The sequence below is a fragment of the Prinia subflava genome, chromosome 1 (genome assembly GCF_021018805.1).
Source record: "Prinia subflava isolate CZ2003 ecotype Zambia chromosome 1, Cam_Psub_1.2, whole genome shotgun sequence".
In the NCBI taxonomy this organism is placed as follows: Eukaryota; Metazoa; Chordata; class Aves; order Passeriformes; family Cisticolidae; genus Prinia; species Prinia subflava.
This window is the reverse complement of record NC_086247.1, coordinates 130,497,755-130,523,391: the sequence shown is the minus strand read 5'-3', so window position 1 is coordinate 130,523,391 and position 25,637 is coordinate 130,497,755. Positions and strand designations below refer to the sequence as shown.

At 38.3% G+C, this 25,637-nt stretch overlaps 1 protein-coding gene across 3 annotated transcripts in view; it reads right to left on the bottom strand.

Moving 5' to 3' along the window:
* Positions 1-25,637, bottom strand: part of CDK6 (cyclin dependent kinase 6) — a 139,098-nt gene that overhangs the window by 99,129 nt on the left and 14,332 nt on the right. For all 3 annotated transcript variants that reach the window (XM_063412254.1, XM_063412273.1, XM_063412263.1), the window contains exon 3: positions 6,311-6,446. In XM_063412254.1, coding sequence (XP_063268324.1) covers positions 6,311-6,446 — 136 coding nt within the window. The remainder of the gene's footprint in view (positions 1-6,310; positions 6,447-25,637) is intronic.

Genomic DNA, 25,637 nt, shown 5'->3' with positions numbered 1-25,637 from the left:
TTTCACAGTGACATTTCTAATTCAGAGTCATTGTTTTGGAAGACTAAAATTATTATTTCAGACAGGTTGCTTTCATGCATTATGCTCCAGTGTTGTTTGACTGCTTTCCAAACTGGAACAACTGAAAAAATGTGAAGCGCTCCAATGATTTTAAATCACTCTAGTCAGGACAGAGTGATTTAAAATTATTGGAGTGCCTCACATTTTTATGAGCTCTCAGTTTGCAAGCAATGGAGGTCTGAGCAGTTCTAGGCTACAGCACTGCAAAAAACAACTATACATTATCATCAGATTGAAAAGGTTTGCATTTGAATTTGGAAATGGTAGGAATTAGAAGATATCTAACGCCACCATAATTAAAATCAGTGGCTGTACACTACCAGTAAAAAGGTCCAAGCTAAAGAAGTAACTGTGCAGATACCAGACTATATTGTGCAACACCCTGTGAGCTGCAGTCCCTTTATTCACAGAATCACGACTCCTCCTAACCCTTTAGTCAGTTTGTACATTGCTATCTGCTGCCAGCCAGAGGAGATCCAGCTGTGCCTCTGCATGCAGCATGGTATATGAAAAAAATGACACCAGCTTGTGCAGGACACCTACTCTCTTTCCTCCTACCCTTTCATGCAGAAATCCAACCCCTAATAGCAAGATAATAGAGAAAGAAAAAAAAAATCTTCCACCATGATACATCAGTCCAGCCTTTTTGTTTTTCATTTATTTTTACTGGCAATTCTTCTTTAATTTATAATACAGATTCAGAACAAAATCTGTTGCAAAATAATCCACAAAAATGAAATCCTTAGCAGCTGTAAATGGCCACTGAAGCAAACAGATTTACACTTGTTAGTATCAGTTGAGGATCTGATCCATTATTTGGACTCCAAATTCCTCACTAAGTTTTGCTTCTTTCTTTACCATAAAAGTACTGCCAGGAAAACAATAAGAACAGCCCTTCTGTTAGTATCTTTCTTATTAATTCGAGCAGGTTCTTTTTTATAGTGACTTTTAACTTTGATGTTGTTAAATGCAGCCACACTGAAGACTCTCAGTACTGGTGAATCTGTTTTCCTGGAATATCCTGCTTTATTTTCAGAACTGCACGATTGTGTGACATCTGCTTCACATCTTATACGTGATCAACTCAGTAGGGACAACCATGGCACATGGCTGAGTCACCTCACAACAATAAACACTGGTCTGCTTATTTGAGAAACAGCATCTTCATATTAATTTTCCAAGTGTCTTGCAAAGATGTGACCAGTCTGGTTTAACAGCAGGTCATATAAGCTAAGGATATGAACAGGGACGCAACAATAACGTATTCCATGACTGAGGCTAATATTTAAAAATTCCATTTATGGGCTACCATCTAATAAGCCCACAAAAGAAAATTAGGTTCACTGCTGTACTTTCTAAATTTGAGGCATCTGAGAACCAAAATCTGTGTACCCGAATCAGATGGGTATACTTGCTTTCTATGCAAAGAAGTAAATCTCAAAAAAATATCCACAGCAGCCATTCACTTGGGTGAGAAACCAGGACACAACAGAGAAAAGCATATACACTGAACCCCACTCACTCTTGATTTGGCTGCCCTGTTCAAGGCTGGAGGGAATACCATGAGGATTCAGGAACCACAGACCTGGGTAGAAGGACATTCCCAGCTTTTGCAATATTCCATGATAGATAACATATGCACCCGCTCTACTGGAAAACTTTGTTGTGTTCACTCCTGTGCTGACTGTCAGATTGAAACACCCACAGCCCACTTAGCACATGTAGCCTAAATTCTAAATTTCTACCAGAAAACTATTGCAAGAAGCCACAAGTCTACCTATAATGACATTACCTCACAAAGTTAACTTTATTCATTACTAAAATTAAAGAACCTCAGTAATAGTTTGTTGTCCCATCTCAGCTTTACAGACTATTTGGTCTGGCAACACAAGATTACTGGAAGAAACTCCAAAGCACCAATCTGTAGGCACTTAATGTACAGCTTTATATACTAAGCCATAACACACAGAGATTAATTTAAAGCTAAGTATTATTAAATACGTTGCATGATCTTAAATCAATAAACACCATTTTGGTTGCATATGCATGATTTTCACATGAAAAATGTAGTTAGTGTTATAACAACCATGTCCATATCAAAATTACTAAGGAGCAAAAAAACCATGCCAGTCTCACAAGCATCAGAATAAAATTCGACCAAGCAGCTTAAACATGCTTCAGTCCCAAAGGCCAAGACATCGAAATGCTTTAGTGGTCTGTTAACTATACAAAAGAAAATCATTTTTCTGTGGCAGACGTGTCATTCGCACTTCCACTACCCTTATGTCAATGAACAACAGCTCCTAATGAGCCAAGTCTCTCAGAGGCTCAACTGCTAAGACCATTAACATTACCAAAGACCTGTGCATGACTAACAGCTGTGTCCAAAGGAAACTGAACTCATACCTTCCATTTCCACATAAACTGCCCTAAAGCTAGAGTATCCCAGGAAGAATAGAAGGGAGGAGATGACGGGTAGAGAGGAAAGAAGGAAGATGTTGTCATTGCTGATTCTGATTCATGCCATATGGAACGTATATTAATCAGGTCTGACAGAGGAAGCCAGCAAGTGAGAGCGTGATTATAAACCAGCAGTTACAAAGGCTTATTAAGCAGATTAGAGGTTGAATATAGTTGTCTTTCAAAAGTGAACACTATATCCACAAGTATTTGGAGTAGTGTTCACCATCCCTCAAGCTCAAAGTAAACTCTATTAATTAATAATGGAAGGGCTTAAGCAGAAAAGATTTAAAACTCCTCTGTCCGGAATAACCTAGAACTCAGACACCAGAGCCACAGAAATGGACTAGAGCATTCACACTCCTGGTGACAGAAAGAGGAAGTGAGCATGTCTGCTCTACATCCTGGGTGTGCATTCCCATCACCAGCAAATGTCTCATAGGAAAACTACCTCTCTTCTATCATGTTATGGATACCTGTCTGTATCTTCCTAAAACATCCTCTGCGGTGACTCCTACTGCAGGGCCTTAGGCATTAGAAAGGCATTGCTGAGCAGCATTAGGACACAAGCTCTAGTTGTGCTTAAATTATCAATATGGTTCAGTCTGCTACAATCTGACTATTGCCTGAAAAAATAAAGGAAGTTCTTCAAATGGTACCCATGTCACTTTTATTTCTTGGCAGCTGGTAACCAAAAACCCCAGCATGCCCCAAACCAGCAAAAGCTGAGCCTTCCTTCCCTAAATGTTATGTAATGATGTTAGTCAATTCGCACAGAAAAGATCTTTTGGGGCTGATCCTTCTCTCATAGTAATTTTATGTCATTCAAGGTCCACTACACAACTGTTGATTTTACACCACAGTGCCAAAGAGGTATATTAGATCCTTCAACTTCAAGCTATCCAGCACTTGGCTCATTTGGCACTTCTGTGCTGCTGACACACACAGAACTTTGACAGATGGTCTTACAATACTGGCAGTTGTTTTGTACTGTGCTGGCGGTGAGGGGAAATACTCTACACAAATTGTCTGTAATTCTGGAAAATAAATGAAGTACAAATCCATATTAACCTCAAAAGCCAAACTATAAAAAGTCAGATTAGTCATTTAACGATGTATGTGCTCTGGGTTAAATGCTCAGCTGCTACAAAATTGTAGTATTTCCCTGCAGCCAAGAGAAGTATGTTTTGCTTCAATTTCTCTCAGCAATATCCATAAAGATTGTATACAAAGGCACTGAAATATACTAAAAATAAGCCTTGAGATCCTTCCTCATCTGAATCAGCCCTAACTATCAGCAAAAGTACCTCCATAAACTGGGTGTTTTGACATAAACATGAAGCAACAGGACGCAACTTAAGTTAAGAAATCTCTCTCTTTTCCTGTGCCAAACAGGATTCAAGAAAAAACACATCAGCTACTGTGAAAATGCTGAAATCAACAGCAATGACCAAGTAAACAGCAATTTTACATTTTTCTTCACCCATTTAAAAAGAGATTATGTACCACAAACTGAATTTTACAGTCACTAATTTCACTGGTTGCAGTGGAGCTTGCACTGTACATAAAAGACCAAAATTGCTCCTCTTTGTTTCTGTGTGGCTTTTCTACTTTATTGTGCCAAAATATCAGATATAGTAACTGGGTTAACTAGTAAACCATGTGTGCAGAATAGTGCTTTTTGAATGTAAGCACAATGATTTCCTTATCAGTGTACAATCTCCATGAAATGTATATTCAGACATATATTTGACAGTCTCATAGTGCAACTTCAGAACAGAATTTTTGGAAATCACAAACACTTCAGCTCAGGTTTTGTATTTCCTTTAAATGAAACATAGATCAAAAAATATTTCAAACTGAGATTTCAGAGGCTTGGTCTTTCAGTTCCCATCAATTTCAATATATTTAGTTAGATAATATGGCAGTCAAGATGCCTTACATCTTATTTTCACAATGTTAGTTAAGTTGTAATACAGTTCACATAAGTAGCTTCAAAGTCCTAGGAGGAAAACAGAACCTTAGTAGCATTATAATAAAATAATCCTACAATATGATACATTTCAGGTACATTTCAGCCTTCTAACTGAATCAAAGGTGTATCAATTTTTCAAAAATTTTATTTTATCCACTACAATTGCTTAAAAACATGGTTGCTGGAACTGACTGGTATTATAAATATTTGACTTTGACACCAATGAATAAATCTTTATCCACTTTAGTTCTAATTTTATACTGAAAGATCAAACACCTCCTAAGTTTGAAGCTGTTAAAAAAGTTATAAAAACAACTAAATTTTCAGTAGTTTTCGTGTTTTCTTTTCCTCCCTAGGGACTTTTGCAAGAGTAAGATGATACAACGTACTTCTAGAAATTACTTATACATGTGAAAGATAATGGATCTCTGAAAGCATAAATTATTTCTCCTCACAAAAATGAAAAAATCAAAAGAAATGTTAAACAGACACAGTCAAAATGTAGCAACATCAGTCCCTCTGGTTCCCTTCCCAAGTATAAACTTTTTGTCAAACACTTCAACCTATGATCCTCAATGTGGCACTTTGCTGTGAAAATCCCAGAAAAGCAGAGGAGTTGGTATATGCGTTTTATTAACAATAATGCAAGCACATCCTATCCTAGGGAGGGTCCTCTCTTACAGATGCAGAATATGAGATAACCTGACAATAAAGCTTCATTATTGTTCTCACAGTCATTGAGAGCCTTCCCAGCTTCTCTAACAGCTGGTCATGCCTCTCCCCACCCGTCAGCCCACCCTCTGCAGAGTGCACCACAGGTCCACAATGAACATCTCTTGCTCTCAGAATGTACACAAACTCTCTTGGCAAGAAGGACATAAAACAAAAGTAGTCTCTTGGGGAAATAAAAGGCAAAGGAAAAGGGATAAGGAGCACAGGATTTATTTTATCCATTCTAACAATATACAGCACTTCACCTTCAAGGGAAGGTTCAAGTAGTCTCTGCCTAAACAATAACAGAACCATCTGCCTGCAGCTGGAAGCAAAGGTCATCCTTAATGACTTCACAGAATCACAGAATCACAGAATGGCATTACTGGTACTGGAAAACACTTTTAAAATCCCTCTGCCATGCACAGGGAAACCTTTCACTAGACCAGGTAGCTCAGAGCTCCATCCAACCCAGCCTTGAACACTTCCAGGGGTAGAGCAGCCATGACTTCTCTGGACAACCTGTTTCGTGCCTCAGTACCCTCACAGTAAAGAATTCTTCCCTAATAGCTAATCTAAACATACTCTTTCAGTTTTAAGCCACTCCCCCTTTTCCTGTCACTATGTGCTCCTGTAAATAGTCTCTCTCCATCTTTCTTGTAGGATCCCTTCAGGTACTGGAAGGTTGCAATTAGTTCACCTCTAAGCCTTCTCTTTCCCAGGCTGAACAATCCCAATTCTCTGAGCCTTTCCTGGTAGGGTAAGTGCTCCACCCCTCTAATCAACTTGGTGACCTTGCTCTAGACTTTCTCCAACAGGTCTCTGTCCTTCCTGTGCTTGAATGCTACATTTGGTACAACAGTAGAGATTCAGTAAGTTTAGAACTCTGAAAGAGAAATAAAACTACAAGTGCAGCATTTTCACAAAGAGATTGTATCTGTTACTTTGTGCTGCAGTTCATGTCCCAAACTGGGCACTACTCAATTTTGACGCAACAAAATCCTAAACATCACAACACAGATCACATCACACGGATCACAACACAGTTTGTCTCTCTGATTTATCTCTGAAATATTATCTCCTAAAATCTTTCTCCTTAAATACCTTTATAGTTTCAGTAGGCACTCCAGGCTCTGGAACTTTATCCAAGTAAGTAGTCAAGTCTTGATCCACATGTTCAAACACTAATGTTAACTTGGTCTCTCTGTCTGTTCGTGACACGGTGCACACATCAAACAATCTGAGGAGAGGAAAAGAACAGAAGAGGTAAGCATACATGACCCACTATAGACCTACTTTGCATCTCAAGCACATCTATTTAAATTTCTTACAGTATATAGAATGCAAAAGAGCCTTCCAAACGTAGACCAAATGTATCTTGATTTATCAGATAACAATTGATATATCAAAATTATCATCTCAGTCTTTCACTTGTGAATTCTGAAATAGGATTAATTATTAAGAACTCATCAGCTGTTGAATGTAAAATAATTACATGAAAAGATTTGTTTTTTTGACACAACAATCTGAGTTAATACAGAAAATTACATGGCATTTATCCACATTCTAAGCTCCGGTACTTATAGTCATGACAAAAAAAAAAAAAAAGGCAGGAAATATTTTTTTAAAAAAATACAAAGAGTGTTTGCATGTACCTTCAGTTTCTTTCCACATAATTCCCACATATACCATTACACAGCTTTATAATTTGATTTTGTTCACCAGAAACAGATTTTTTTTCACTGATTCCTCTTGCAAATTCCTGGACACAAGGAATACCTTCAGAGTCAGCATAAAGTTTGGAAAAAAGCTTTGTGCACAAGATGTCACTACTTCTTTCATCACTTTTGGTCACTCTTGTACTGGAATTTCTTTATCATTTCACCTTGCTACACAACACCGAACTAATTTACAAAACTCTTCATAATACCACATTCCTATTTGATTAGTCTATTTTCTACTGTTTTCTCTTTTTAAGCAGGATTTCTCTCATCCTCTTCACTTCACCTTCTATGCCAGCTTTAACCATTGTTTTACCTTTTTCAAAAACTTGTGCCCATCCTTCTGTGCTTCACACCTATATTCATACCAGTGATTTCACTATCCTCCCTCAAGTCCCACTTCTACAAAATCCTAACAGGAAACCATTTAAACAGCCAGAAGGACATTTCTTCCCTGCTCACATACTTTACTCATATGCTTATTCATTTAATTTTATATTCCAAGATCAGATTGTTTTTCTCTCTGAGGCAAGGCAGAAAAATGAATCACTACTTTTACTAGGTGACAGTAGATTTAAAAAATGAATGGAGTTACTGAGAAAAAGGTTTAGACAGTTAAACTTAAGAATCTCTCATTGATAACAGACCAAACTAGTGTTGATATTATGGCTTATTTTTTCCAACATTGTATCAGTGACACTGTTGTATTACTTTTATCTTTCATCCTCTTCCTTAGAATTACTTTATTAGAATTAAGAAGAGCAGGTTTTCTGGTAATGTTATCCAGTAATATTTTTGTTGTTTGTTCAAGGACTAAAGGCTTTTCTATGCACGATCTGAAGACAACTGATCATACACAAAACCTTGGGGGCCCCTGCTTTTCCCAGAGGACATCTGACAAACAGACGAGGACAACATGTACATGAGATCTTGCACTCAGATTTTACTTCTCACCTTAAATCTCAATGTATTTCACAAGAGAAGGAAACACTAGAATTGGCATAATCACCTGGGAACAATGTAATTCATGTTTAAAAGAGCAGTATTTTTCACTTGACATTTACCATGGTAAGGCTGTGCTCTCATTTGACAGGATTTTCTAAATCCTAATCCCAAATCCTGATCTTTGGTCTGACACTGAAAAATTGTTTATTAGCCACGATATTTTGAAAATGTATACATGCACATTCATTTTAGGTTAAGGAAACTTTTCAGTGAGTAATAAATTAGGAATCAGAGTTCCACAACATGGAAAGACTGTCACCCTACCTCTGCTTGAAGACTAATCTGTACTTAATCTGTAATCATCTGAACAAACAATTATTATGGTAAGACAGTGACTGTAAGAGAAAATGTGTTGGCATTTTTCTCTTAACAACAAATAGCGTTCTCTAAGATTACCTCAGTGGGGTGTACATGTCCTGTACACGGTAGGTAAGCTTCGTGAAAAGTCAGAAGCCTTCCTGAAAAGTGAAATTTGCTGGTATTTGGCTGGAGGTTAATAATCTGCAATATATTTATATATCTCAACATGGAATGTAGCCGGACTGCCTATAAGCCCGACACATGCAAATAGAGAGGAGCCAGACAGGTCTCAACATCTGAACATAAACACTGGAAAATATTTCCAACTGTATGATTCCTTTGTGTTGACCTACATCAACCTAAAATCTTCTATAACACCCCTTTTGCTAGTTATTTAATACACTGGCAAAAATATACTTTCAACTATAGCAGAGTTATTACTCAAGAAAAAAAGGAAAAAGTATTTCACTGTATTAAACTTAGAAGCAACATGTAATTTCCAACTCACTGTGGAGGAGAACGTTGACTCTCTGTTAATGCTTCTGTATGTGGGTTATTTTGATTCTGGCATTTTCTGGCACAGCAAAATAAAGAACTCAGAGAAGCACAATTCTGATCACCTTTTACTGTGTAATAATATTATCACCAAGTAATAATACTATCTTTTCTTTTTATATACTCTTTATGTGAAACTCTAAATGTTTTACTGTCAATCATAAAAGCTCCAAATTCTGCACTGGGCTAGGCAGAAGCACACTGTGTTTAATCACAGAAAATATAGCCGCTACCTCAGAATGATAGTAATTTAAGTCACAGATTATATGAATCCATGATATTATAAAAAACAACATCTGGCATTACTCCTGCTAAACATTCTTGAAATAGATTGAGAAAAACACGGCCTCTTTATTTAGTAGTTTCCACAAGGATAAAACTACCTTTTATAAATTGTACTCTTTTACATTCACTGTGAGAATATCACCCATAAAATTGTCTTTGTTAATTAGGAACATCTCTGCTGCCTACATTGCACATCTCTGAAGTAATTTCCTCATTATTTTCTGTCTGTGACGAGTCAACATTGCACGTGACTGCTTCTCTGGAATAGGGAACAGCAAAAGGCCTCTTATTTAAAGAGTCACTATGTGGACATTGCCCTAAGTGAAGTAAACGTACCACAATTAATACAGGATTTCCATACTGAATACTTTGTAAACACAAGCCCTGCCCTTCTATTGTACTTACAAAAGAAAAGTTTGAATTATTTGATTAAAGTAAGATCCGCTATGGGAAATCCTGCAAGTATTTAACAAGATGTTTGGCTGGAGTCACACACTGCCCAACATGTCGCTCTGAACTGGAAAACTGTTGAAGAACACTAACAGAAAACCTGGGTTTTAATGCAGACATTTTTTCAAGTTCATTGTACTAAACCAGAAGCTTATCGGCAGAGACAATCTCTGTCTCTGTTTTATGTATTTAGTGCCTAGTGGCTCTTCCTATAATCCAGCAGAATACCCGCCTTACTACAAAAATACTTTGGCATTTTTTGCACACACGAAACTAGATGATGGACCTTTAGGTTTCCACAGCTTCTTACAGCACAAAATCTGAAAAATGCAACCTCAGTTCACCTTCATTTTATAATATGAATACGTAATACTTTTAAAGGAAAGATAGTTATTACTTCAAAAACTATTGCATCTACGGAGCGGTAAATTGCAATTATCCCAGAAAGTCCTTATACTTGATTTGCTTTTGAGATGCTCTGAGAGTTGCCATGAAGTCTTCTGCTTTCAAGTAGCATAAACATTTTTTCCTGAGCAAACTGAGATAACAACGATGGAGAACAGGTCCATCAGCCCAAGCCACCTGCAAGAAGTATCAAACAACAGATCTGACTGTAAGATCTGAAAATCTGTTGGACATAATTTCTCTTGGCTATTGTCAAACAGATGAGTAGGTAAAATTAACTGGATCATAGTCAAAAGGAAGACCAAGAATTATATACTTGCTGCCAATGCATCCAAGGGCTAACTGTTATTTTTACTGCAGTAGGACTAATCCAACAGGCATACATATGTATCCCTGAATGGTCACTCATAGCACTGAACAAAATCAGTCCTCACCTCCTAAAGATTTCTAATAACATGGATTTACTTTAATTTTCTTTGGAACAGTGTCTTCCTCAAAAGAGTTACTTCCTAGCTTAAGCATAACAGAGAAAGAGAATTGGAGCCTTTGATTTATATGTAGGAGAAATGCTTTAGAAGACTGTTGTTAGGTAAATAGTGGCATAATACTACACTATAGTTTTAAGATTTCACAAGTCTGAGAACAAACACAGATGAAAAGAGTTTGGTGGCCCCAATCTAACTCTGAAAGGTATTTATCTGCATGACAGAAAACCAACACAGAATTTGTGTATTGACAGTGTTTATGTAAACGCCACAAGATTGGGATACCAAGACTATCACAAGCCATGGCTGAGGTTTCTTAACAAATAAGGGGAGAAGAACCTGAACAACTTCTGCTTTTACTGCCTTTGGCTCAGGTTAATCCTGGAAGTTCATAAGCACAGAAAATTTTCGCCTCCCATACCTAGAACTATTGAAGAACAACAGTTGGTTGTCCTTTTACTCCAAATTTCAGCAGCAGCCTTAGACCCTTGTGTTCTCGAGAAGTCACTCAGCAGCAAGTCCTTTGTTCACCCCAACTTTATAAACTAAGTACTCCTTGAAAAAAATAGTTTTACCCTTTTTAATATTAGCTGCCTTTTCCTTTCTTGATTTTGATGCAAAGAAAGAAAGAGTTACTATGTGGACATAGTAACTCTGCTGACAGAGACTAGTCAACTTGGAATCACAAATACCCAATGTATGGGAACAAAGGCGTCATCTTTCAGATGAAGACAATAGCTGGGCAACTGGAGTGGAACACGTGCATTAAGAGAACCAAGTCCCATACGGCAAAACAAGAAATAGAGCTTCCCACTCTGAAACATGTGATAGAGCTCCTTCCCTCTGCTCAGGACATATTGCTTTGCCTCATTTTAATCAGCAATCACCCACTTCTCCATGCCTCTGAAAACTGGTATTTAAGATGTAGAATTTTCTTGCACAAAGGAGCTTTAGTAAAACACTTTCAGATGGGAAAAACACACATATACAGATGAACAGGCCACTAAATTCAAAGTATTTAAATTGCATTTTTCCTCTGACAACATTTGTAGAACCACATAGCAATGAAAGAACTAAGTTCCATTTTCAGAGGCACATGGGGTCTTCAAGAGCTTCACAATGTACATGTACTCCAGCTGCAGCTGCCCCAGTGTCTATCAGCACTTAACGTATGCCTCCACAGCAGACTGCAACATAATGTAGACTTCGACTGCGCCCAACAGAACCACCTCGGTACTGGAAAAATGCAGCCTGAGGGCACAGCACTGCCTGCAGCACAGCCAGCAAGCCCAGTCAGCTCCATCCAGCCCAGAGGCAATCTTGATTAAATAAAATAGCTTTGGGTATGTCTACAGCATTCATGGCAACTTTATGTCTTAAATCCTTATTCTCTACTTTCTGATGGGTTCTTGGAGTTTGTGTACATTTCTCTTGCTTTGCTACCCTTCCAGGAAAGAGTAGCAGGATCACCTTTTGTCTTCAGCAAAAATCTCTTTCAGGCAAACAGCAGTAAAGGCAGAACTTATCATCAGATAAAATAAACTAGTTTATCTAGGACAGGTAGATGTTCTGTAGATAGATGTTTTCAACTTGGAAGTCACTCATTATCTGCTATGCACAGAGCAGAAAGAGCTACCACAGAGAAGCAACTGCACAATGAAAGAAAGGCAGCAGAAAAGTCCTGTTATGGAGGCCTACTCCAGCAGAGCCCAGCCAATATTGTTGCTTACAGCCCACTCACCAGTGAGGTTTAAGGGAAGGAAGGGGGACATTAGGATGACAAGGCAATCGTTCATCTGCAAGCTGAGCTTTGTGCTGTAATTTTTTCCAGTCTCTCTCCCTTTCTGACTTGGAAAAATTATTTAAAATGCTTAGCTGTATAAAAGAAGTTTTGTTCTTTAAGTGTGCGTGAGGAAGAGAGAGAAAGTGACAGGGAGAAATAGATGCTCTTGAAAGCGAAGTAAATGGCACTGGCTGAAGTCCGATAGAGTGGGCTGACTGGGCAAGCGTTCAACGCTCAGTCCCGACTGCAGCCCTGACCTGCAACACCCTGCTCTCCTGCACTGGGCCCCACTCAGGCAATGAGAAGCTCTGGTGCCAGACTGAATGGTTTTGTGATGCAGACAAATGTCTGCTCCGATGAAACCACCAAAACTAGTTTTCATTTTCAACAGAAACCAAGATTTGTGCCCAAAAGAGGAAAAGGCCAAGTAAATCTCAGTGTGCCACCCAAGCCACTAAAAAATGGAGTTGTTAAAGTGTTTTAATTCAAGAAAAAAAAAACCTGACAAGATGTTCTCTGCACCTTTGTTTATAGCAGAGTGCTTCTATTTTTGCCCTCAAACCGTCATTCCTCTTTCACCTTCTTCGCAGAGAGAGATTATCTTTAACAGACAAGGACCAGAAAAGGATCTCGTAAGACTCTGTAATTCAAACTATATCCTGCCTAGCAGAACTCCTCTTCAGGACTTACCCTCCAGTTCACCAGTGTGAATGCTTAATTCCTCACCAGGTCCATGAACAATCTCACTGCAATTGATTTTATCCAAACTGGCCACATACTGAGCCTTGGCATTACGGAGAGACAATACCAGCTGGGTGGTGCCTAACCACAAGCCTGTGTGCTGCCGTACTAAAAACGCTGTCCGAGGGCAGGCGAGGGACATGACAAGTCACCCCCAAATCAGAAAAATAACACGGCCTGTTATGAAGACAGTCGTTGACAGATTGTTTAGGATCAGCAATAGCTGTCTGACCTATTCATAGTGCTCTCATGTGATCCTTCAACAAGCAAATGTACACTGCCTTTCAAAGTCATGTACACTGCCGCTATACAGTGCTGTGAGCTTCCAGTAAGCTTCTGTAAGCTTCCAGTTCATAGTACAAATTAAACATGCTCCCATTCATTGGTAGTGTGTTTGCATCTGTTGTTTTTTAGATTTTCTTTATAATACCTTTCTCAGGGAACAGGTGTATCTTTTTAGATTCCCTAATTTGCTCAACTTACAATAAAACTTATGCCTGAATATTGATTCTCTTTAATTCAAATGAAAGGAGCCCAGATGTTATTCTGAACTTCCAGCTGTACACAGTGCAAGATGAGCTACAACAAAATCCAGTCTTTACTGTAGCTCACAAACTGCTTGTTACAGACTGTATTTCAGTTTGCATTTTGAATTCATGCTCGTGCCAGACCTACAGAATCTAAGTCTAAGATTAACATCTCACTTCCAGGTTTAAGTAAAAACAACTCATCTTCAAAATTTATACTTTACAACAGTATAAATTATTCACTCTTCAGTGGCTTAATAATCTAATCTAATCTAATCTAATCTAATCTAATCTAATCTAATCTAATCTAATCTAATCTATCTACACATGAGATTTAATTGTGATGCCAACATATCAAAAATAATAACCCTTCACATAAAAAATATTCATTGCAAAAATAAATGAGTATGTACTGTTTGATACGCTATACAATCTCATATGTAAACTGCATAAATGCTTGCAATATCACAGCAGTTCCTGAGGTCTTTAATTCAGCTTTTTTAAAGTATATAATTCCAATACAAATTTGAGTACAAACTCCTGCTTCTTACAGATTCATGGGAGAACCTAAGAATAACAAAGCAGCTGCTGTAGAAAACGTCCTCTCTTTTGACGCTTATCATGAATCCAGGGGCTGCTGTTCCTGACAGACCTCCAGGTTACTCTATAGCCACAATTATTCTGGACAGTGGTGGATGCACTGAGAACTTATGTGCTGTTTGAGTCCTAATTAATCACCCAGGGTAGGCTAAGCCCTTGAAAGTACAAGCAACCTGAAAAGAAGCAGCCTGACTGAGAGTAATCCTGCAGGGCCTAGCTGTCAGACACTGAAAAAGCAATGTAAGGGGCCTTGCTAAAGGCTGCAAATACACCTGAGCACTGATGATGTTGCCACCACTTCCCAGGATGGACCAGTACTGGCAGCACTTGAAAGGAGTCCAAAGCTGTGATGGTGATGGTGAAGCAGAGGAGAGACAGAGCAACAGATGCAAAATATTTTGTTGTGGTTCTGTTACTGGCATCAAGTATTGTTGTAATGATTTGTGAGACACTGACACATTAAAGCCTTGTAAGAAAATACATTTCTGTGTTTCACAGGTAGAGTTGGGACCAAACAGTTTGTCTTTCTCAAGGAAGGATCAAGAGGTAACTTTTAGAAGGGAAAAACTTCCACAGTTTAACATTACCATGAATTCCATTGTTAAAGCAAAAGAGCACAAAACAGAAGAAAAAAAAGCCTTAAGAAAACAAAAGGCTAAATTGGCTAAAGTTGACAAAACTAGACATGCACAAAGTAAATAAGCAGCATATATGCTATATAAAGAGATGTTAATAAGAAAATAAAATTAATTCTTTTAAATTATTTCAATTGTGTTGTTCTAATGTATTCAGGGATGCTACTACTAAGAAAATCTATAGACCTTTTAATGTGAAATGCTATATATCCATGTATTAAACAGAAAGCAATTAGCAGACAAAAGAGTAAACCACAGTAAAACAGTGCATGGTTCACTCTCAATGCCCATTTGTTTTTATTTGGGTTTATTATTATGTTTTATTTCTTAAAAAAAAGTTCTTGTCTCTCTAAATGACATTTTCAAAAGGAAATCCTTGGTAAGGGAATGAAACCAACAACACTGGGAAACAGGATGCAAACTTCTACCAGTCTGTTTATTGGTAGGACAGCATGGTCAGTTGACCTGACTACACAAGCTTTGAGCAGTATTGTATGAAATTCTTTCAAACTTGTCAGCAGAAGAATGCATTTTTGAAGTCAGAGTACCAGTGTGCAGAGTAAACTTGTCACAGATATTGACTCTGCATAATCCACTAGCCCTGAACTACCAAAGAAGTTATGCTGCACTTAACTTGCAGCATGCAAAACACCTAGGTGATTTTTATATACATCACCTAAAGCTTCATCTGCCTTATCTGCCTGGTATCTTTCCTCTTTCTTATACTCAGCCACTCATTACCTGTATAGAGCAATGCAAACCCCTTTCTGCCAATTCAACTCCTATCTGTTTTTTAGCCATGCAGTGAGAACTCCACAACTTGGGGCCCAATACGCATGGTCCCCTTTACCACTTAAGCATAGTTATCTGTACTACAATCTCTCCTTCCTAACTTTTTAGTTACCTTTAAGCACTCAATTCCTGAATATTCCGGAATTTATCTCTAAAAACTATGGTCATGATGTATTCTAAGGCATTCATCACAGTATTTGTTTGTCCTTAAATTCTGAAATGAACAAACTGTGAACTGTTGTTTTCCCAGTCTTAACCTCGGGGACTAGAAACCAGTAATAGATGTGAATAGTTCTTGTTATCTTGAAAACGGAAACAGAAATTTAACACCAGATATTTAAACTGCATGAAAAGAACTTCTAAAAAATGTCTACATCTATTGAAAGAATCTGTTTATGGATTCACTAGAACTGCTCAAAATTTCCTGAAATGGATCAGACATATCTGCCCACTTTCAACACAAGCAGTTAGGCGGTGAATGCAGTTGCCACATTCAGTATTAAGTCAGGTGAAAATCCAAAATGTGTCTTACACTTTGTGTGTTGCTTTTCACAGATTTGTCCTGCATGAGGTTATACCCCATAAAAACAGAAATGCAGTTCACAGTGCTTTTTATATACACATGGTAAGGAGAGTGACTTATATGAGGCTTTGATGCCAAATGTGTTCTCAGTAATACTCCTGTGCGCCATGCCAGTGGCACCATGAACTTCAGACAAAAGGGAATTCCTCATTCACTTCAGCAAAACCTGGAAAGGAGCACAGTGAAATCAAGAAACCCCCCAGTGGCACTGTACTATGTCCTGCGTCACTACTCCACATGCTACAAATGACATCCCATCTGCCCAAAACTAAACAGCGCTCAGTTGATTTCCAAAAATCAAATGACAAAGGCAATTGCTCACATGGGTAAGAAAAGCAAACAGGATCTGGTTTTGTGAGGAAGCCAGATCTACTCACATAAACACTGCCCTCTTTTTAAGTTGCATTGTAAAAGAAAAATTGAGTGGCAGAGTAACAGACAACTTTAAGAAGTTATGCAAAGTATGAGAGGATATTTATTCTAAAACCAAAGTATCAAAACTATGGGACTACAAAGTACTTAAACTCAGCAGAAGGCAGATTTAAGGCTTGCAAGAAAACTATCAACTTCATTGAACATAGGAGTCTTTGGCTACCCATCATCAGACAGGTCAAAGGCCATGGAAGAGATAGAACTCCTCTAAAGGAGTGACTCAATGATTGGTGTTTAGTTTGAACAGATCATGTAGGTCTTCATTTATTCAGGGGAAAGAAGTAGGTTGACTGACTCCACTCTGGGGAGGGTACTGTCCTTCCCTGCTTGCTACGGGAGATGCCCAAATGACTAACTTAGACAAGATGCTTTAATTTAACTGAATTTGGAAGAGATCACTCTTTCCCAGAAAGATTGCAACTATCAGTTTGACTTGGTGGGATTACTCTGTTCAGTTCATTTCTGAAGTCCTTTTAAAATTTTTTTTCCACATAGAATTTAAAACAAAATGACAGAGAAGTCAAAAGGAAATTAAAAAAAAGATACTAAAAACACGTCTGCCCTCTTCACTCAATCGTCAAAGACCAGAATCAGTCCTAAACAGCTCAGCATACAAGAACCTTTACCTTGGCCTCATGAAACCAGTAAATGCATTTAACTGGCTTTGGCACAGATCCAGAATCTCCTTTAATTTGAAAGGGAGTTTCACCTGTGACAAACTTGCAGGATTGAGTCTAATATTCCTGTTCTGAAAAACAGAAACAAATGGGACTAATAAATCTTCAATAGAAATTTACAAGATTCTTCTGGCTTAATAAATTTAGCTCTGGGCAATTGCTCTTAAACACTGAATACATAAAAAGGGATCCTTTTTTCTATTAGCATGCAAATTCCTTACATGTTTCATCAGAACTACATCTTGCAAGTGTTTTAAGAAGTCAAATCATAGTCGTCTTTTTCCCATTCATGGCCATTCACATGTGGCCATGCAAGCTCCTTGCCTGTCTTGTCATTTCTTCTATCAAGCTTTTTTTAAAACTAATTAATAGCACATGTAAAGTAAACCAAAAATATCTATTTTTGTAAGATCCTCAGGTGCTATCATCCTCCAGTTCTTAAGGTAGACGTTTGATACACATTTCCTCCCTTTCTAGCCAGTTTACATGGCACAGTGAACCAACCATTTAAAGCTTAATGCACATGGAGTGAAGTATACTACAGGCTATACAGCTCTTAACTATTTCCTGTAAACGCTTGCACACATTATGTAAAAGAAAACAAATTAAAAATTATTTGAAGAGTTTGGCAACGAAAATGAGGTGTTAGTAGCATTTTGAGCTGGCAGTAAATCTTATTCGACTGTTTTATTACTATGGGGCAAAGGCAACTATTTCTTTTGGGGCGTCTTTCAGCAGGATGAGATGAAGGTTTACATTTTAATGTATGGGTAGTCTTGAAATAAATTCAGCATTTTGTAAATTACAGTTTATGTCAGATGTAAACACATGGCAAAACTGCATTTTGCTTGTTCTGCATACATACATCATCATTCACATTTCTGAAAGAAATGTGCAAACTGTAATAAATCTTGCAAAACAAGGTCTTGTTTTTACATGTAGGCAAATGAAAACAAGGTCCACGCACCCCGGCGGTGCCAGCAAAGCAGGGTGTGCTCTGGGATGCCCAGGCAGACAGCGTGGGTCCGGGCCAAGCTGAGGGAGGCCTGAGCACAGCGGAGCCCCTGGCTGAGGCTCTGGGGACTAGCACGGCGTGGTGGCCACCAGCCAGCTCACGGCATCAGCCGAGTCGGGAGGCATCTACCTGGGAGCGAGGCAGGGCTGCAAGGACTTACAAAGCAGTGGACATGGATTACTTAGATCATAGAGAAGCCAATGGGAGCCTTAATTTGCCAGGAATTACCGCTTCAGGTCTGTCCTGCTCCAAAACTATTCCTACACCAGGAACTACCTTTCTCACTTCAGAATAATTGAAGTATTATTCACATAAATACTGGGTGAGACAGAAATTGTTCTAACCCTTTCTAAGCAATATATGAATTATTTATGTAATTATTTTCATTTCAAGAATGAGTCAAGAGACAATGAGCTGCTCCTCATATTTTTCTATATTCCATCCCTAACCTCCACAACCACCCTATTTACTGCTGTTGGGAGAAACAGCACAAAAATACTACAGCTGATGGTCTTGAGCCTTTGTAGAGTTGACTAAACAGAAAATGGTACACACCATACAGGGCCCCCAGAACCACCACAGTCTACCAAAGCCTCTTCTGTGGTCAGTCTGCCTATTCCAGTGACACACTACTTTTTCTTGCCTAACCTTCACCTGTTTCCCATCTAACAGAAACATTTACTCTTCTTGGTTCTACTTCAGTGCTTCTGCTTATCTTCAACTTAAAGAAGCAGTCAAGTGAAAGACAAATTGTCACAAATATGAAAAGTACATAATCATATTTGACATCATTAGGAAAGTACTATTTTTATGTGACTCTTCAGGCTTACTGCACCACAGGTATTTAATTATGGTGCGACTGAACTACCAGTTTTATCAATTGCTGTATCATATAACTTCTGAACTTTTGTGTGAGTGAACAGTTACCAGTGATACTGGCCTACAAATATTTTTTTTTCACTGACATGTCCAACACACGATGGAATAGAAGGAGACAGGAAATAAAGTAAGATTCTAAACTCAAGGACTAATTAAATTGCATAGGTACAGGGAACACATTAAGGGAATGTACGATCTTGAAGATGTGGCTCCATTAATTGCAGGGAGAAAAAAATCATAAAACTGTCAAGATAAACTAAGTGATTTAGGAACAAATGTCCCAAACTACAAAATAATCTATGCATTTTGTAATGCATCTATGTAATCAGTACACTTGGGAATCACTTGTTGTCCAAAGTCTCAAAGATTCTCAATGACTCCTCAGTGATTTTCAATTAATATCCTAAAGCCTAAATCACAATATAGGATTGGAAAAAAAACCTGAGACTATTTGTCTGCATTAATAAGCACTCACACAACAGACATTTACACTGAGAATCTGTGAATACTGCAGGGCACAAGATGCTTCCCACTTCCACACCAAACACAGTGCTGGAGCTTTTCCTTACGGCACACTTTAGTTTGAGAGCATTACTGTACCCCCAGGTCCCTGAAGCAGTAGAATATTCGTGAAATAAAACTCCTATGTTATTCCAGGAAGCTGACCTCTACCATTTTACACAGGATATTAAATAGACCCCAGCTGTCTCCACTTAGAAGTGACTTAGTTCACATGCGTTATGAAAGTCCATTCAGCTGCTTTCTGAGTGATCACAGAACTGAAGTGACTTTTTGTGAAGAAAGACAAACTATCTGGTGATTTCCCTCACCTACTTTTTATGCAGGCATATCTTGGTTTTCAAACATCACAACTGGCATCTGCATGTTCTAATACAAGAATCTGTGTCTTGATTATGAAAATATTTGACTGACAAATAGCTATCTCAAATCCACTGAAAGAAACATACACAGTAGAGCTTTTTTGCTAAATCCGGGTAGGCAGAGTAGTCTCCATTTCCATGGATGCCTCTGTATGCAAGCACTTATTGTTGTATGACTACAGATCTAAACACAGTACAGTTCCCACTATTTCACCACAGTAGGCAGAGAAATGACATGGATTTAGATCTTTCAAAGCAAAAGAACACTTTTTCAAGCTTGTGAAAATAACAGTCATCAATATATTAGAAAAGCCATGATAATCTATGTCCATTCCAAAAATTTTCATTTTATTTCAAAAACTCAACAAACTTTTCAAAAAAAGCCTCCATTTAAAAGCTGACAAATGTTATTGCAGTATTTTTGTATAAAGGATGTGCTCTGGGATGACCGAGTTCTTGAACTGAATTACTAATTCTGGTAAGGGATGGCAATTTCATATTTGAAAGAAGAAAGATTAAAGTGACCTTGACTTTTGCAAGATCTGAAAACTTAAAAAAAGTATTAAAGTAGATCACATCATTTAAATATTCTCTAAAGCCCTTAAAAGTATGTATTTGTACTGCAAACAAGAGGAGAAAAAAGCCATCTATTAAAAAAACTCGTTGTGCTGCTTTTAAACATAGGCATGCCCTGTTCAGTTGCCTGCTGCCCAGGTGAGCTTAAGCCAATAGATGCCAATAGATTGCCTGGGCTCTTTGCCACTGACACTGAGATTTACAATTTTTATTTACTCTTTCCAGAACCCATTTAATAAAATTTACTACTTTATTATACTTCAGAGTGAGATAGCATTTCGGTTCCATGTTCCAATTTTCAGTGTCACGCAACCTTTTAAAAACCATTAGCTTTTGGGATGTTTTTTTCCTGACTTGCTCTCATCCCGTTTCCATTTTTTCTAGATTTTAAAAAAGAAAACTGTTCACACATTTTTAAAGCACAGGCAATAAACTAACTGCAGTCCTATATGTCTAACAATCCTAACCCATGTTACAAAATAATAATTCTCAAGTTAAATGCAGGCAAATCTTGACATTTCCATGGTTTTCCTTTTCCACATACTCCCACATGTGTAATATGCACATCCAAACAGTTTAACAGAGCAGATTATTTACTTTGCTACTACTATATTGTCTTAGTAGTTCCCTAATAAACAAAATTGTTTTCAAGCCTGTTAAATCATAAAACACACACTTAACATAAAAAATCATGGAGCAGAATCTTTTAGCAGTATTGATTGACTGATTTTCATTTTGAAAGCTATTACTTAGCAATGTGGGCTGACATGTTTTGAGATTATGGAAAAATAGAAATTTGCCCAAAATGATTCCAAGAGATAAAGGTATAGCACCCCTGCTTTACAAAAACTGAGGTCTTGAATAATTCAGACTGGAATGTAAGTTAGACACTAGAGTTTTCCAACTATCTGCAGTTGTACAATCATGCAATTTGCCCAAAATTAAAGTGAGGCAATGAAACTATGAGCAGCATCAAAATTTGTTCAATAATGATGTAATAAACCCACTTAGTGGCAAATTCTGTATGAGATCAGTATGGTAGAGTGAAGAGTAATGACAAAAAGAGAAACCACAACTGAGAAAGCTTTGAAAGGTGCCTTAAATTACTTGTAGACTGCATGAGCGGCCATCTCCAATGCACGTGGTCAGTTACTTTTCCTCTTGTAAAACATTAACCATTTTTGACCAAAATGGCTTCTGCTGGTGCTTAAAATTGGGTGCAGGGTAAGCAGGCAATGCCCATCCATGCCAGCTACTATCAGTGCCCTTTAGCACTTTCACGCCAAACACAAACCAGAAGCAGACTGTCTGAAGCCAGTAAACTTCACAGAAACCCACACTTTCCTGTTACAGAAAGTGGATAATTTTTGCCAAGTGATAAAAAAAAGTGCCTTGTACAAGCAAGCTCTTACCAACAATCCATGTACGACAGACTTTGGTTAAAAAAAAAATTCCCCTATAATACTCATTTTGTCTTCCATCTAAATTTTCATAGTCCAAGCACCCTTTGATTTCAATACTAACTTTTTGTTCTCCCACACCCAAAATAATTTCCTATTTCATTTTGTGACATCTGTTGTATACTGTACAAACTCTCTACTAGCATTTCCACTTTTCACCTTCAGACTTTAAAGACTAGCACTAATCTCATTGAGATCGAGCAAGCTACAGTTGGGTGGCCACTCTACATTAGAGTCATAGAATGGTTTGGGATGGAAGGGATCTTAAAAATCATCTACTTCCAATCCCCCTGCCATGCATCCTTCACTAGACGAGGTTGCTCAGCTCCATCCAGTCTGCCCCTGAACACTTCCATGGATGGGGTACCCATCACTTTTCTGGGCAACCTGTTCAGTGACTCATCCATCCTCACAATAGAGAATTCTTTCCAAATATCTAATCTAAACCTACCCTCTCTCAGTCTGAAGCTATTCCCTCTTGTTCTGTCACTACACTCCCTAGTAAAAAGTCCCTCTCTTTCATTCTTCTAGGCTCCCTTCAGGTACTGGAAGGCCACAAGTACGTCATCCCAAAGCCACCTTTTTTCTAGGCTGAACAAACACGGATCTTTCAGCCTTCTCTCACAGGAGACGTGCTCCATCCTTCTAACCATCTTTGTGGCCCTGCTCTGAACTTGTTCCAACAGGTCCAAGTCCTTCCTGTGCTGGGACCCCAGAGCTGGGTGCTATGTTCCAGGTGGGGTCTCTCTCACCAGAGCAGAGCAGAGGGACAAAACCTCCCTCTCAATGCAGGCCACACTGCTTTGGATGCAGGCCTGGACAATTCTGGCTTTCTCGGCTGTGAGTGCACATGGCCAGGTCATGTCCAGCCTTTAATCCACCAGCACCTCCAGGTCCTCCTGGGCAGGGCTGCTCTCAATCCCTTCATGCCCCAGCTGTGTCGATACTGGGGGCTGCCCTGACCCAGGTGCAGCACCAGCACTTCATCTTGTTAAACCTCATGAGACTCCCATGGGCCCACTTCTCTAGCTTGTCCACCTGGGCTCTCTCTAGAGCCAAAATGAGCATTTCCAGAGAACAATTCATTGTACTCCAGTGTGGGCACCGAGCGTGAGCGGGATGAATTATTCTCTTAAAGCACCTGCTCACATTATACTCACTATGGGGAGGCCCTAAATGACTAGGATGGAGTACACTTTTAATATTCAGATGACTGAAGTATCTTCTCATATCCCTATCTTGTTATGCATGGCTGTGTGTACCTTTTGTGAATCTATCACGATACACTGGAGCACAGCCATAAAAAGGGTCAAAAAAGTCTGTTGTCTGCCTTGAATATCTCCCATTCCTTCAGAGAGTTTAAGAATCCAATACTCTTAAACTGCCCTGCTGTATTTAGCACCCAGGAAGAGGATATAGATCAAAAGAGCAGCCAGGATTTCAGTAACTTTCAGGATTTCAGGAGAGACCATGATGTCAAGGAACGATGTATGAAGTGACAAAAACTGTGCTGCTATAATTCCCTATTTAAGTACTGACCATTTCAAATCCAAGTCTTTTCATATAATTCTTCTTAACTGCTGAATTTTTGGTTATTTCTTATTTCTTAATCTCTCTTTTCTAAAGTCTATTGTTACTATGTCAAGTTTGGGAACCATCCCTTTTGCAAAAATGTCAGATTCAATTGTTGTGGCCACTACGACTGTGTCTTGACTATTAGAATTTCTTAAATCAGCTACTGCAAGTTATTTCAGGCTATGCAGAGAGGGATCTCTCTTTTCTGTACTCCAGGAAGAGGTACATCATTGATTGTATCTCTAAGTTTTGTCTTTAAACCTTGTCTACTTGTCTTTAAACTTTGTCTATTATGAACAGTGGTTAAATTGTGCTTTATGAGTATTTTTGTGAACTTAGTTTATTTTACAGCTTCTTCCAGAATCATAGGCTCACTATTCTTTCATTGATGTACAGGACAGCAAAAGATTATTTGCTTTTCATGACTTAAGCCTTGCTTCTGCAGAATAGTCTTGCTCACCCTCAACTTTGTGTCACTGGAAACCAAGCAGTCTTTGAACTGTATTTTCTTACAGACGTCAAAATATCCTTTTGATCTGGGATATTCCAATATACTTTAAATATCTCCTGAGAAAACTTACTGTCATTCAACATCAGTGTCATTCCCCTGTCTGCCATTTATCTATATCCACAAATACCTACCATTTTTAGTCCAATGGATTACCTGTCTCTTATGTGCAAATCCTAACTATTCTTGTTCTTGTACTGCCACGATCCTCAGTTCCAGTCTCATTTCTCTTTGTATTTTTTTCACTTCTGCACAGTTATTTGCTTCAGAAATAACTGACATCTCTAAATGATGTTTTAATCTGACCAAATAAAATTTTAAAAAGTTCTTAAGAATAGAGACATTAAGAATAATAAGCAACAGAGAATTAAGAAATGCCAGGTAACTTTTTGTTCTAAATGATGCTACAAACATAAAGGCAGTATGATGAATGGGATTCTATACAATGAGGAGATTGAGGTGCTCAGTTCTGCAGAATTATTAACTTGTCTGGGCCCTGCCTTAAGTTTAATGAGACATATCATTCTAATTTTCAGACTGTAGTCATGAATTCCAATGTATCTGGATATGGGTATAACTGCTTTAATCAAAACTTGTTGCTCAGCATTTTATAAAAAGCAGAGATAAACAGTGAGGCAACAAATTGATTTGAGATGTCTGCAAGGAAACCACAAAAATCTGTGGGTAGGCCTATCTCCATTAACAATCTAGAAGGTTATCTAAGGATAAACAACGCACTAATTAGAGTTCAGATGTTGCCTAATCTGGATGTCATAAAGTTCACAAATACAAAGTATGCTGATAGACAAAGTTGGCAAAACGAGATTCACTTTATAATCTACTTCCTAGCAAAGAGAAGTAATACAGGTCATTGACTTTCACTGTCCTGAAGGAACCTGGAAATCAGTAATAAAGGTTCTGAGCTGTGTTAGTAGTAACATTAGACATAGATTTCAACACTGTACAGCCAAGTCTCTAACTCTGGCTCTTAGAATCATTTACACTAGAAGCATTTGCCCTTGAAGAAAGGAGATGTACACTGCACTGAAAAGACTCTATCTGTGATGCAACCTGGAGTTCGAGAGGTAACATTGTACCAGATGCTTAGGTGATAACACAGAAGCAGACATCAAGTATTTCAGAGGATACATACTGAGTCAGAGAGGAATTATTTGTGGTGCAAAAAGGGAGCATAATTAGCAGTGAAACAGGTCAACAGAAATGCTGAATCTACTTCAGTGAAAAACCTAATGAATTTTTGTACCCCAGTGTGGTGAACTCAAGAGCTGCAGCATCTAAACTCTAAATGGTGAAGTCTCAAACATGCCTGCTTGATGGGACACCTCTGCAATCTGCCTGTGCTAATGCATTTCTGTTCATGTTAACATTAGGACCTTATGATTTGAACAACCAAAGTTGTTTGAATCAGTGTAGCTCTTTCAATTCCCCAGAGATTCAAGCCCTAAATTTGCAACTTGATTCTTGGATTAGCTAGAAGATATGTATGCAATTCTGCCGTTAGCAGCAAGTGTTAGGCTGATGACACAGATGAACAGTTAAC